Raw genomic sequence first — 15,777 nt, 5'->3', positions numbered from 1 at the left:
GTGGAGGGGTTTCCTACTTTGATATTGCAGAAGACAGTGATATATAATTAACTTTACTGTGTGATAAATACAGAACAGATTCATGTCTGAACAGAAGCACTTCTGTTGAGAAATTTGTCCCAAGTCTCTATTTAAAAAATAAATGTGTGGATGAGCATGTAGAAATTAAGATGTGTCTTAGATTTGACAGTGTCTTCCCGATTTCTGATGTTATTTCCGATGCTGTTTCTTTGCTATTGTATTTTATGCTGGAGTTGTACCTTGGTTCTATAAGTTGTGGCTTATCCATGAAAATGTCAATGTTTCTTTACAGTTTTTGCTTTTGTGGCTTATATATGAGATGGCCTATAGCCAAGGTTTTAAGGTATAAGCCTGTTCAATACAACAATGTCACAATTGCCATCTTCCTCATTTGTATGGTCTCATGAACCTAGACTTTGTGTGTTCCCCGCTGGTAGTATTCAATAAGTCTAGTCTTGAGATATCTGTAATGATTATTTATTGATGAAATAAAGCATCTAATAAAATTTTAAATAGCTGTACATGCCAAATATTAATAGAAAAAGATAACATATATCACTGTCTGACATTGAGTGGGAAATGACAAATACGTAATATTAGTCACGTAAATCGTATATGCTACTCGGTACTGGCCAAATGCTTGCTTGGCATTTGGCAAATACTGAATGCACAGGGCTTTATATTAGAAAGAAAGATTTAATAAATGGACGTTTCACTCGAGAGAATTGCACCTATTTCTTTCCTGTACAAAGCTATTATTAAGTAACTTAATCCAATTTAACGAGTCACATTTTTATTTTTATATTTTAGGTTACAGCACAAAGCAGTTGCTCGTTGACAGTATCGATTTGGTAAATACTTTAAAATCTAGAAAATTGCCGGTAGACAATAAATACATTAATGAAGTTGCCAAAAAAGTTGAATTAAAAATATGCGAAAAAGGTAGAAAGATTTATTTTGTTTTAAAAAATACTAATAAAATTTATATTATTATTATTTATATTTATTCTTTTAGAAAACATAAATTTAGATTCTGTAGATAAACTCGACGAGACTACGAGACTGAGGATAAAAAATAAAGTTCTATCCAGGCTTAAAGAAGTAATTCCACATTGGAAATCAATAGAGTAAGGAGTTTTTATTAGAAAAATAAAATAGTTTATAGTAAATAGTACATAAAATATTTTATCAATTTATTTATTATTTAAGTCTTTTCTATTTTTCTTTTTTGTGTAGCTACGATTTTTATCGATGCATACTTTATACGGTGAGCCGACTCGCTCCTGAATATGCCGTTCTGAAGCAAGTTCTAACAGAGGTAAAAGATTTTGATGTTTTAAAATTGTTAAAAAATATATGATCTATGACATTTTTTATAAAAAAAATATTTTATTTTTATTATTTCTAATTTTAAAGCATTCAGTTTTGGTTTATCTGTTGCATTAAACTGCTTACATTCAGCTGTTTTTTTTTAAATTCAATTTCAACAATTGAAATACAGTAGAATCTCATTAATTTGAACTGGATGTTTGTCCCCGTCCAATTCCTGTTTAAATTGACATACATTTCTCTTGTTAATTTGAACTTAATTGTGCCTTCTCCTGTTGTATACCTCAATCTATTAATACACGAATCGGCAGCAAGTGTTAGTAGGTTAACATTGTCTTTCCACTTTTGAAATTTAAAGATCAAATTTAAAATTGATAAATTAAAATTTTAAAACATTTCAAACCACTTGATGCATGATTAGGACGGTTTGTGGTCCCCCTGCGGCGTTTTCTTGTTGTGGCTTCTCGTGAGTTTTTCTCTATTCCGTCAAATGCACTACTTTACTTTTTACTCTCATTGATTAGACATTATTCTGTTTGCCACGCAATATTAACGAGTTGTTAAAATCATTTTTTTTTTTTTTTTTTGTTCTGTAGCATCCAGAAAAGATCTCCTTTTAATTTGAACCGTTTAGGCTGTTCTTCCGAGTTTGAATTAACGCAAATCTATCGTATATTTCAGTTTTATTTTATTCCTTTGCTTTTATAAATTGTGGAAAATTTTCAAATAATGCAGATAAAAGTTTGATTAATGTGGCATGCTCTTGTTGATGATAGGTTCTTGTTATTAAATTATTGGCACAGTTAGCAAACGGCTTGAATGACAAATGCATGTGCAACAAACACGATTTTTGTTTGGCCAAATTTATGGCCAGGTTTCTCTAAAGTGACCTCACAGGAAATTCTTGTGCTTTATAAGTAAAACTTTCACTAATATTTTTGTAAATTGACATTTATAATTCATTAAATTAAGTAAATATTAGACTTCATACTGCCATTTTCAATTATTTTTTTGATCATTTAAGGCTGCCATGATTTAAAAAAAACTTCTTTACTTAAGTAATCTTTATTATGTAATTATTAGTGTCACCAGATAAAAAGCATTGGCTAAAAAACTACTCAGATACCTGACAATTCTGCATTACGAAATTAAATCATTTATGTTGCCACTAGTTACCCATTATTGAAAGTTGGTAAAAAAAATTAGTAACCACTTTAAAAGTTCTTGGATTAATTAGATTAATTTGTATTGGTTATGCAGGGTGCGGTGTGGAAAACAGGCCACGCTTGTAAATTATTGTAATGTTCATATTGGAAAAAAAATGGGACAAAATAAAATTAGACAAAGAAGTTCTTTGAAAACTTAGTTTTATTTACAAGACATTATGGAAATTCACATAATCAATGCTTTGTAGTTTAAGTATGTCCAGGTTTGTGTGGCACACTCTCTGTATCATGTGAGCCTGGGCTTGATGAAAAATTTTTTGACTAAAATTTTTCATCAAGCCCAGAAAAATCAGAGATGATTAAAACTTTTCCCATGGACTTGTTTCCTTGTTTGAGGTGACACATTGAATGTGTCACCCAGAACTGACGATTGAAATTCAACAGTTGGACAGCAGTATGATGATTCCTGATGAAGTCATGGGAAAAATCCAAAAAAGACCCCCGAATACTAAAAGGAGGTAGTTTGCTATCATAGTGAGTTTGCTTTAGACTGGTGTTTTTGCCCGATCCTGTGTGGATACTGCTGAAGTTGTTGCCGATCCTTTACCCTTTTCAAGACATCCAAGACTTCTGAATCACCTGGCAAACCACAGTATTCTGATTCTGAGACTCCAATAAAAGGACTAACTTCTACTACTAAGGTATTTAACAACGTGCAACCGATTGTGAACTCCCTCTCTCTCTCTCTCTCTCTCTCTCTCTCTGACAGGGACCTGTGATATTATTGATGAAGGATAATTTCCTATAATTGTTATTCAGAATTAGCATTAGCTAAGCATCTTAATCTGTATCTTTTTGCTATATAAATAAATGAGTATTGTTAATTGTTAAATTTGTTGTAGCATGCACTTCTTCCAGTCGTCTCTTAGGCCACCTCCATCCCGAAACCGAGCACCTACAAACACGACCACTTGCATTAAAAAATCGAAATTAGTGGCCATCAAGGTTTCTGTGTCTGTCCTTAAAGACACAGTGGTGTCAATCCTGACGAACTAGTCATCACAAACACGGTGTCGACCCTTTGGTCCCATGTTCATGGAGCATAGGGGGCACTCTGGCATTGTCACAATCATTTGACTAGTGGACTATTTTTGTGGGGTATGTTAACTGTGTTAATCTCGACAGATTTGTAGTATGATTGCTAGACCATATAGTAGTTTGTTTGTGCTCATGTACGAGCTTTTGACATATTATATTTGCTATTTGGTTATGTCGACGTAAGTAAACTGGGCACTCTTAATCATCAAATTTAATCTTCAGACTAATCATGGCAGTTAATAATTCTTCAACATGTCTGATTGGATGGACATTAGAGGTTGATGTTGATAGAAGATTTATTCAATGTTTTTTCTACATCTCTCTTCACCATTGATAATGCTTTGATAGTGCTGTTCTTAATATTGTAGTTCATTATATATTACATTCTTTAATTCTGTTTTGTTAAAAAACTTAATAAACGTGTCCAAATCTTAAGTACAAACACAATTGCTAGTGGTGATATTATAAGAAAAGTCACAGTGATGAGTCTGCCACGACATTGCAAGTGTTGTTTGTATTGCATTTCAAGGTGGACAAATTTCGTATGGCGGGTCTCTTTGCCTGGCATCGGTAGGCACTTTCCATCTGTTCACCAAAGACTTACTTTTATCACTTTGATTTGTTAAATCCAATGAGTTGTGTATTAACCTGTGTTTTAGACATCAAGTAATACAGTTATTGCTATATTTGTCTGCATTTGTCTACAGTTCTCTCTGTTTGCGTACAAATGTCTGTCCTTATGGTTTGAACACACATAATTAGAATTAAGTTTTGAGTATTATAATATAATGAAATTGTATATATATATACAGTAAATGTTAGTGATTCATTTTATTTTTTCTCATTCTTAGTTAGATGATACTATATATAGAAGGAATTCTTAGCCGAGATTACTAAGATAACTTTCTTCAACTTTCTAGAATTCTTGAGGCCTCTGATTTAAAAAAATTTTTGTCTGTTAGCTGGGATTTTGGTTAATGTTACCTATGGTTCCAAGATGGTGGCTCGTCTGATTCCAGCAAGGAAACAGTGGGGACACACGTTCTAACCTAACCTAATCTATTTTAATAATTTTGTTGGTAATAATAAATTTATTAGAATAGATTAGGTTAGGTTTAGAACGTGTGTCCCCACTGTTTCCCTTCTTCTATTTGCTGGAATCAGAGATGAGCCGCCATCTTGGAACCATAGGTAACATTAACCGGGATTTTTATTATTATTTTGTGTTTATTTTTAGTTTATTACAAAATTATTTAAGTTTGAAGAATTGTAAACCTGTTATATTTGTAAATTAGAATTACTGTTTCTTAAATTTAAATACTTGTAATATATTCTAAACATTTTAATCTAAGACTGAAGTTTTTGTTATTTGATGGTTCAAAAAAGCCTTTGAAGACATTAATCTTTAAATATTGTGTGATTGCAAGAATTACAGGATGATTTTCCATCAGAATAGCTTGAGAGTCATAGAATGAATTTCTTTACACAGTTAGCAGGCATAAAACAAACAATCATAAACATACAAGTATTTAGAGAATATTACATTAAAATATTTAAGCTAGAACGAATTTCAGCACAGTAATAACAATACTATTCTATTCTTTATCGTATGAACCTTAGTTCGTTACAAGGGGGTTAAAGTATTACAAAAAAACTTAAGTTAGTACAGTTTAACAAATTAAGTAATAACAATACATTAAATCACTATTCCAGCACTGTTTTACTCTTCCGACAAATGTTTTTGTCTCATTTCGCAAGCCTGTCTCGGGTCTGTCTTTAGTTTAAAGTTCCAAATTAGAATGTTAACCGTTCTATGGTCTATGCTTTTACATAGTTCTGTATTCTTTAACTCACAGAATTGTGTGATGAACTTTGAACTTTAAACTAAAGACAGACCTCTAAAAATACTACTACGTTAAGATTAGTAGTATTATTTTCAGAGGTTAAAATATAACATTTTAGGGAAGAATATTATAGGTGAATGTGCTAAGAAGGGAAATTTTTTAACTCATACACAAAATAAATGATGTTTCAAGATGTGTTTATTACTAATTTGATGATTTTTTTTATAGAAGTTTTGCAACAGAAGTGTTACATTTACCAAAACTATGAGATTTTCATTAATTTTTGGATTAATTTTGTATAGTCATTGCATCAAAAGTTTGACTTTGCACTGATAATTATATACAATTTATTTGAATTTTATATGTTCAGGTAAATTGCATAACGTGATGGGGTGTTGTTCAACTTTTCTGTTACAAAACTCCTTATTTTGGTTGAGAATTTGATGCAGTTTTGTAGTTCGAATCACAGAAAGGTGCTTAAAAATGATGGTTAATACGTTGTTTATATCAATTAGCCTCTGTAATAAAAATTAGGACTGTGAAGTACTGGTGCTTGAAATGAACAGCTAAAACTAGAATTATAATATAGAAAAGTGCATATAATTTAACCACCATCAAAATAAACAGAAACTTGAATTATGAATATTATATATTTTTCCTCCTTACTTACTTAAACACTCTATAAATGTACTGAACTTGAAAGTTACAAGGAGTTTCTGTGAAAAAATTTACCTCTTTCTCCATTTAATGATCAAATATGTCTAACAGATGGAAAAGGAGGAGGAGAAATGATTATATTTGACTATGAATGTTATATATTTTTAATGGAGATAATGTTTCCACTGCACTAACTGTAAGATAATTCTCCAAATCAGTAAGAAACAACCACTTAAATACTATAAAATATTAGAAAAATTTAATTTCTTCCAAACTGTGTTCAAAACCACAGATATTACACAGATAAAAAGAAATTGTCAGTGTTACATGTCACCATGGTGCAGCTGGAAAGGTATTGTGTTCTACTTGTGTATGAATATATAATGTTATTTTTAAGGCTATTTTTTGGTACTTTGAGGGGCCAGACATAAACAAATACATCTGATATTTCTTGAAACTTCATTTAGTTTGTTTATGGTTTGGAATGTTTCCTTCATGAGTGGATCTTTGCTATTCGAAATTCTGATTACGTGATTAAGAGCTGCTAATTATAAATTTCTATAGCGATTAATTTAATAAATTTTAATTATTATTATATATTTTTATAGATTACGTACGATGATCCAGATTTTACTCCTCATTCACTTTTTGATTTTGGATCAGGGGTTGGATCTGCTTTGTGGTAAGAAAATTATAATCATGTTATACAGAGTCTTTCAAAAAGAATGCTATCATTTTAAACTATTGTAATTATCTTAATTATTATTCGAGAATGTTGTAACATACATTAAAACATTGGAAAACTGTCCAAGTTTTACATTTGCCCATTACAATTTCTCAATGCTTGCACCTCATCACACAGCACACATCCAGCTGATATTCACATTCTTTCTGCACCTGCTACAGCATATCCATCATCACTCCTCCCACATCTCCTGCAGATTACTCACATTGCACAATTACAAATGATTTTGACTTTACAAACTGCAGAACATGACATGCTTTCTCTGTTGCAGGGTCACTATTTTCATTTATGGAGCCTTCTAGAGATAGCAGACAACAAGATATTTGAATGCAGATGAGAAATGAAACTTGGACAGTTAATTTATCAATTGGTGTATGTTGCATACTTCTCAGATAATAATTGACATAATTACAGCAGGGGTGTTTGTGCTCCGGGGAAACCCCGGAATTCCGGGGATTTTGAACTTCGATACCCGGAAATTCCGGGGATCGTCGTTCAAAAGGAAGTAGGAATAATAATGAATTATTTATTTTGATCTGGCTGGGTAATTTTGTTTGCTTTGAAAGCAGAAAACGCAAGGTCAGTGTGTGTGGTGAAAACTTTTCCTTTCTTTCTCCAAAGGCAGTGATAATGCGTGAAAAGGGGGGAAAAACTTCTTTTTTGTTCTTTCCTTATTGCGAGTTAAGCCGGATGCACACATGCGGCGCGGCAAGGAAAAGCGGCAGAATGACGTCACTTTTTCTCGCCGCGGAGGTCTATTTCGTGCCGCTTTTCTTATGCCGCGAAAGTTGGTCGAATTCTATCTTTCGCGGCGGCCACCGCCAAGATGCGTTTCTATCAACCAATAACATTTCGTCTGGCAGTCACGTGAGAAAATACTATCACGTGGTGTTTTAATGGCGGAAAGTTCGACGTGGTTAACCGAGATAACTAACATCAGAATAAAGAGGAAAGAATAATAAATTTAACACAAATTCTACACAGATACAGTAATCATATATTATTTAATTCAAAGAACAAAACAACCGAATCTTACTCGAAATAGTATTCTTTATCGAGAGATCTTAATCGAAGAATAAGCCTATTTTGTACATCAGTTCTTTATCGATCCACAGTGGCGTGCCGTCATTGGAAGCGATGGAAGCGCCGATTCCACCTTCCAATGACTTTCCCTTGAATTTTATAAAATATAAATTTTCATATTTTAACATACTTTGAATTAATTGAATTAATTAAAATTAATATTTTATTATAACTGCATTATGTATCTTTTACAAATTTCTATACTACATGTGAAAAAAAACGATAAGATTGCTATTGTATAGTCGAATAATTCGGTGGCGGAAGGAATGTCGAAACCGGGTCAGTCTCCAATCAGCCAGATTATATAGGCATTAGCACATGCGGTTTACAGTGCACCAACCTCACCCGGTTTAGCTGGTAGAAGCGACACACTCATAAAGAGTACAGCTTTATATCCCGGAGCGGTTGTGGGCTGTTATCCGCCTGCCTGTCAACTTCCAAGCAGCCAGATTATAGGCATTGGCGCATGCGCATTACATAGCACAAACGTCACGGTTTAGCTGGTAGAAGCGACACACGCGTAAAGAGTACGCGACTTTATATCCCGGAGCGGTTGTGGGCTGTTAGCCGCCTGCTAGATATTCGGCCACTCTCGCCCGATTATGTGAATAACGAGGAGACTAGATCAACGGCGGGCAACCCGTGGGCCAGCTACGGCTGGCGAAAAGTTTCTATCCGGCCCGCGAGATCTTTAATAGATTATTAAATTGGAAAAATAACTAATTAATAGTTATTTTTCCAATTCTTTGTAATTTTCGAAAACGATAAGAGAAATAAATGTAGTAGATTAACTTTTTATTTATTTATTTCATATTTGCAGACTAAAAAAATTACGAGTCACAAGAAGGCGTCAATTAACTACTACGGCGCGGAAAAAAACGTAAAATTTATTCTGGCCCATGTTATAAAAAGGGTTGCCCACCCTAGACTAGATTTATAACAACCCAACCGATAGGAGTTTACTGGCACGTTTTTATGATAGTTCTGTATAGTTGACAGGAGTTTAAAAAAACTCCATTAAAATATTTGATATATTTATTCTGCGTTTATTCCGCTCTCCCATCTTATATTACTTACGGATTTCAATGTTAAACCGGTGATATTACGATTTAGTATGTCCCATCTGTAAGGGGATGCAAAAAAAACGTGTACAATTCTAGTACAGTGTTAAAAATTAACTGTTACTTTGGCAGCATCATTTACAACCAAATTTAATGAATGAGACGTACAGTACATACAGTGGTACAAAAAAAAAGCTCTAGAATTTATTTTCCTTAAATTTACGATTTATATATCCATTGTCATAAAAATTTGTCTTTCCACTGTTTTCCCAAGACTACAGATATTCAGGTACAAAGTAACTGGTTTCGACTTATTTCTACTTAAGAAGTGACTAAATAATTAAGAGATTAGGGAATGGGGACATAAATAAAACCCTGTTGAAAGAGCCAGAATTTTACTTCAACAAAAGCTTAACAGAACCAATTACTCGCTCAGTACAGTGGGAAACTGATTTCCGTGTACACCTGGTATTAAAACGAATTAGTTAGAAAACGAATGACTATTAAGTTTAACATAGTTAGATTTTTACAGCTACGGTGAGAAACGTTTAAAATTTACAACAGCCCTGTGGCGTCCTTTGAGATATACTAGTGATGCGACAAAAGAGGCATTTGACATTGACCGGTATCGGCACCCTCGGGATTTGGCACGCACACACTCACTACACACCTACCTGGACCGTCACTAGTTCCATCCATTAGCTACTCGTATCAAGATATTTGACTAAGTGGATTGTTTTAAGATTTAAAAAGTAAAGAATATTTTATGTTATTTTTATGTACGTTTCTTTACAAAGCTATATTTTAATTATAATTTTCTTTAAAAGTATATTAATACAATCGAACAATACATTGTACCAGGTATGTATATCCACCGCACATTTTATTTCACCGAGTAAGTTTTTATAATTTATTTTTAATTTTAGCCCTTATATCGTGGCTAGCGATTCAGAATGTAATTGTGATATTAAAAATACATTTTAGAGAAGTCTACAGTTTTTACTGGCTTATCGAACAAATGAATACGAATGGACCCTAGACCAGTGATTCTTAACAGGGGGCCGCGGCCCCTGGGGGTCCAAGTTTGCCGGGGGCCGCCAAATTATGCAAAATTTCCTTCAGAATATAATAAAAAGAAAATTGATGTATAATCCGAATATCGTATTGAAAAGTGAAATAAGAAAGATAAAGTTTTCCTATTTAGTTTTTATTTATTTATTTTGTATTTCTTTCTACATACAACTTTGTTAGTACAGAAGAAATAAATGTAAATATGCTACTTACACTGCAGTATTTACTTCTTTTATTCCAAAGCAATTTTAAGAAACTATTAATGCTTGGAATTTTAAAAATAATTAGGAAAAATAGTAGGCTTTGAAAATTTAAATATTTTTGCAAAAGTTATGCAAAATCCTTACGACAAGTGGGCATTTTAGTTTTAGTTTAGTTTTAGCATCGACATTGGATCGATTTATCGACATGTTTCTTATTTTATTTTCTGTTAAAAATTAATGAGTTTTCATGTTTAATTGTGAAGTTTGAATGTTATTTAAATAGATAATGAAATAATAAAGTTATGATTTACATTTATTATATAAAAAATAAAGCAATTAATAGATAAAATATCAATTTATTATAGATAAATTATCAAATTATCAAATATAAATTATTATTAAAAAATGGGGGTCACAAAAAAATTATGAAATATTTGGTGGGCGGCGATTATAAAAAGGTTAAGAACCACTGCCCTAGACTATCACTGACACGCAATTAACTGATTGCCCCTGGAAGTCGGCTTCTTACAGAAACACAGCTTCCCTGTCATCAAATGTCACGGCACGCCACTGTCGATCCAACAAAATATCTCGGCAAGATTCTTGCCAATACGATATCTCTAATCCAAAATATTCATTCGAATCTTCGACGAAATCTTCTAGCTAAATAAAACAAACGGTACAAAACAAAATTTGTAAACACGTGGATAGCGGAGTGTCGATATCGTTCGCCATCTTGAATACTGAATGCATGCGCCGAAATGTAAACGGATTGCCGCTTGTGTGGTCGTGCATCCTCCTTTATGACTCATTCCCCCGGTTCTCGGACATTCTCTTCTGGATTCTTTTCGGCAAGTAGGCGCGGCAGAAAAAAAAGGGAGAGACTTCGTTCGACCAGATGTGCGATCACGTGACTCTGGGTTCAAAGGTCTTATCTCTCCTGGCGTGGCGCCAATAAGTAGAGAAGGGGGATTTTTCGCCGTATTAGCTATTTGTCATTGATCGCTTCGCAACTTTTTTTTCTCCGCTGTGTAAAATTTTCGTTTCATTTATTGATGCACGTGTAAATTTTTCGTTTTGTTTATTGAAATATTTTTTTATTTATGTACGCAAGAGAATTTCACTATGAAATTTCTCGATATAAATAGTGATATTATACAATTAGAAGAAGGTGTCCGGAATGCATTTAGGTGGAATTGGATTGAACGGAGAGATGGTAATGGGGATACCATCGGCACATGGTGCAAGAAAATAAATGTTGCTGGACAAGCATATTGTGTTTTTTGTAACTCACTGCTGAAGTATGGTGGGGAAGGATTCAAGGCTTTCACAAATCATTCTAAAACTGTGACGCACATAAAATATTCAAAGTGCATTAGACATTCAATGACTTTAAGTAATTATGCTAATTCAAAAAATACTGATGACTTACTGGAGACTGATGCTCGGCCATTGGATATAGTGACAAGAAAAGCACGCCAAGAGGTATTAATAACTTCGTTTATCGCCGAAATTCTCTTTCTTTCAATGTAGCTCCCAATTTAATTGAACTCTGCAAACAGTTGAGCCGCGATCAGACGGCACTAAACTCGTTGGAAATGTCCAGGACTACTGCATGTTATAAGATGAAATATGGGCTCGCAAAAACTATTAAGGAAAATATCATTAAAACTTTAAAGGAGACTCCATTTTCTCTAAATTTGGATGAAAGTACTAGCAATGCTCAAGAAAGTATACTGGCAATATTGGTGCAGTTTTATGACAACAATCAAAATGAAGTTGTAGTTCATCATTTTGCATCTCTAAAGATGGAATCTTGCAATTCAGAAGCTGTTTTTAAAGCAGTTGTTAATACTATTGAAGATAATAATATTCCATGGGCAAACTTAATTAGTGTATTAATGGACTCATGTAACACCATGCGTGGAAAAAAAAGGGTGTTGAAACCAGACTACGATCAAACAAAGCACCCCACTTATTAGATATTGATGGTGACACATGTCACACAGCTAATAACTGTGCAAAAAAATTTGCTTCATGTTTTGATAGATACTTAGAAGATTTGTTTGATGACATCTATTTTGATATGAAAAGCTGCAGTAAAAGAGAAAATTTTTTCAAAATCTGTGAATCCCTTGCCATTAAAAAACTTAAGCCCTTGAAGAGACCAGACCATAGGTGGGTGTACATTTTATGTGTTTTAGAAAGAATCAAAGATCTGTGGGATGCTCTTATTGCATTTTATTTTCACTACTTGGATAAAACTGATAAAGGGGATTATTTTTCTTATGTTGAAACTGTATACAATAAAAGAAATATTTCTGCAGCTCAGAAAAAAATTGTTGAAGGGGTGTATTCTTGCTTGCATTCCCAACAACTCACAAAGGATGCTTTAGCTCGGAAAAAAAGAATACTAAATGGGTTATTTGTTATGCAAAACAAAACTTTATTGCATATGGCATTATATTCAGCAGTATTACCAGAGTTCAACACATATATTAAATTATTTGAAACAAAAAAACCAATGCTTCATTTAATACATTCCAGTATTTATAAATTGATGGCAAAATTTTTCTCTTTTTTTATGAAGCCAGAAAATATAGAGTGCACATCTTATAATGATTTATTAAAGGTTGATGTCACAAATCCAGAATTCCATCTACCTAGCAAAGTAATATTTACTGGTGCAGAAGCTTCCACTCTCCTGAAGAAATTATCAAAAAATCATCCAATAGCAAAAGAATTCCAAATTTCTCTGATGAAAGCTTATACTAATACAGCACAGCATATGAAACAGAAATTACCCCTTAAAAATTCATATCTAATTAGTTTTACAGCATTAGATCCAGAGCTAAGAGGTAAAACCAGTACAATATTAGCTTTTGAAAAATTATCATCTTTTATGTCCCATATTTTTAGTGATAATGAAAAGTCAAAAGTAGAAGCTGAAATAAGGTTATACCAGAGTGATATTGATATCACCAAAGAAATGCTCTACACATCTGATGAAAGTGGAAATCAAGTCAAGTGTACAATTGATAAATATTGGTCTAAAGTTTTTAATTTAAAAGATGATTTCACAAATGATTATAAGTATCCTACATTGGCTAAATTGGTCAAAGCCTGCCTTAGCTGCTTCCATGGCCCATTAGTGGAAAGTGCATTCAACTTAATGGATACACTTGTCACTGACTATAGAACCTCTCTTAAGATTGATTCCCTAGATGCAGTGCAGACTATTAAATATGATTTAATGGCTTCTAAAGAAACCTCATGTGAAAAATATGGCTCAAAAAATCCAATGACTGATCCAATTCACAAAGATCTCTTACTGAATATGAACAGAAGTTGGAAAACATATCAAGAGGACTTAAAAACATGTATTTCAGATGAGTCACCTATAAAAGTCTCTGAAAAACCTTCTACATTAGCAGAAAAGCAAACTGCTTCTACCTCTGCATGTGCAGTTCTCGAGGAAATTTCTTCAACTGTAAATGAGGAAAATAAAAGTCAACCTTCCTGCAATTATGAAGTTCACCACAAAAGAAAGACAAGCCCACAAACATCAGAAAATAAAAAAAAAGCAGCAGAAATTAGATAATTTTTTTTAAAGAATTAATTCAGGTAATTTAAAATATTTACATAAAATGTAGTAGTTTATGTTTGAAAATTTATGGTTATTAATTTTGCAAAAAAAGTAATTCATTGAACTTTTATAATTAGGTCATTCAATACTTCATAATTGTAATTTTTCATTTCTCCCCCCCTTCTCGAAACTCCAAAATGTCGGTAGTAAGTCTCGTAAAAGTTTCAGGGGATTTTTTGGGGTCCCACAAACACCCCTGTTACAGTAATTTAAAATGGTAGCATTTATTTTGGAAGGAAGATGATACTGTATTTTAGCAGGATAATTTTAAATAGAGGTATTCAAATTATTTTAGGGCTGCTCATTCTATGTGGGGTAACAGTTTAAAAGAATATTATTGTGTAGATTCTTCAGCAGATATGAATGAAGTTGCTAGGTTACTCCTTCAAGGTAAGTTTAACTTTAAAAAATTTACCTCTTCCTCCATTTAATGATCAAATATGTCTAACAGATGGAAAAGAAGGAGGAGAAATGATTTTTAAAGGTGTTTTCATGCGACAGTTTCTTCCAGTTTCTAACACAGTAAGGTTTTGTACTTTTAAAGTAAATTTTTTGCATCATTAAATATACAAAATATTTTATTATCCAGTTAAAATATGATTTAGTCATCAGTGCTCACTCATTCTTGGATTTGCCTTCCTCCAAAGAAAGGCTAGATGTTGTCAAGCATCTTTGGAGAAAATGTAACAAATATTTGGTAAATTACAGTTAATATAATTCATTTTGAATTTGTTTTATGTAATATTAAAGAAAACTATTGTCATAGGTACTTGTTGATCATGGAAGTAATGCCGGCTTTGACGCACTCATGGAGGCTCGTGATTATATATTATATGTAAGAATTTTACATTTATAACTGTTTTTCTTGAGAAAATAATTACAATTTGTATCATAATTTATATAGTTAGAAAGCAGAGGTTCAAAAATGGCTCATGTGATTGCACCTGTGAGTTTCTTTGTCACTTTTAAGGCTTTTCTTGTTATAATTCAATTAATTGTTACATTTAAATTATAGTGTCCTCATGATCATGTTTGTCCTAGACAATTGGACGGCACGGAAACTGCTTGTAACTTTCGAGTTCAGTACGAATTATTACCTTTAAGTAAAGTAAGTATTTAATTACCTTCTTTACGTGTACATTTATAGAGTATTTAAGTAAATGAAATATAATTAAAATATAAGCAATTTACTTAAACATCTTTTGAAAATTCAATTGTTTAGTTAGAAAAAAGTCAACTGCTCCATGTAAACTGTAGAAATTTCAATAGAAATGCAAAGTAAAGCACACTAACACCAAAACTCCAACAAGGAAACATATTTTAATAAGCAAACAATGTTTCAGTCATCTTTAACAGTCAATCATTGGGTTTTTAACCAATTAAATTTGAATAAAAGTTTTTAAATAAAAACAAACATTAATTTTATTGGATGCAACAGTGTGCATCATAGATGATGTATATGTACAAGTTCAAATAAATTACTTGCATAATTGTACATAATAGTCCAGGATTATTTTCGTTAATATTCAATAATGAATTTTAAGGCAATACAAAGTTTGAGTCCTTTTTTCTAATTTATATCCTTTTTTTCAGATCAGGAACCACAAAACAGCAGGCAACTTGAAGTCAAAAAAACTTCTAAAAATAACAGATGAAATACTATTAAACGATTTACACACAATTGAAATTGGGCTATTATGTACAATTATGCAAATAATTTCTATGGCTGCCCGAATCCGCCAGAGGACTCTCAGCTAAAAGTGCGATTATAAAACAAGGATGCTGTTGTGAAGGGTTTTTAATAGTTTTTAATGTTTGTAGATGCCGTAGCCTACAAAAACAGGTTGGCGTCG

General features: G+C 32.5%; 2 protein-coding genes across 2 annotated transcripts in view; both read left to right on the top strand.

Annotated features, from left to right (window-relative positions):
- Positions 1-15,777, top strand: part of LOC136983761 (ribosome assembly protein METTL17, mitochondrial) — a 32,659-nt gene that overhangs the window by 11,398 nt on the left and 5,484 nt on the right. Inside the window, exons 3-12 of the mRNA XM_067280609.1 lie at positions 832-963; positions 1,037-1,148; positions 1,258-1,339; positions 6,724-6,797; positions 14,220-14,314; positions 14,376-14,446; positions 14,514-14,621; positions 14,691-14,759; positions 14,829-14,870; positions 14,940-15,032. Of these exons, the coding sequence (XP_067136710.1) occupies positions 832-963; positions 1,037-1,148; positions 1,258-1,339; positions 6,724-6,797; positions 14,220-14,314; positions 14,376-14,446; positions 14,514-14,621; positions 14,691-14,759; positions 14,829-14,870; positions 14,940-15,032 (878 nt within the window). The remainder of the gene's footprint in view (positions 1-831; positions 964-1,036; positions 1,149-1,257; positions 1,340-6,723; positions 6,798-14,219; positions 14,315-14,375; positions 14,447-14,513; positions 14,622-14,690; positions 14,760-14,828; positions 14,871-14,939; positions 15,033-15,777) is intronic.
- Positions 13,067-13,879, top strand: LOC136983769 (uncharacterized). The gene has a single exon (XM_067280621.1). It carries the CDS (start codon positions 13,067-13,069, stop codon positions 13,877-13,879), a length of 813 nt encoding a protein of 270 aa, XP_067136722.1.

This window comes from Centruroides vittatus, unplaced genomic scaffold (genome assembly GCF_030686945.1).
Source record: "Centruroides vittatus isolate TY-2023 unplaced genomic scaffold, ASM3068694v2 contig_120, whole genome shotgun sequence".
Lineage (NCBI taxonomy): Eukaryota > Metazoa > Arthropoda > Arachnida > Scorpiones > Buthidae > Centruroides > Centruroides vittatus.
This window is presented reverse-complemented; position numbering and strand designations above follow the sequence as displayed.

Bases quoted from the DNA above. Each gene is read 5' to 3' on its own strand.
- LOC136983769 (XM_067280621.1), top strand. From the start codon at position 13,067: ATGAAACAGAAATTACCCCTTAAAAATTCATATCTAATTAGTTTTACA.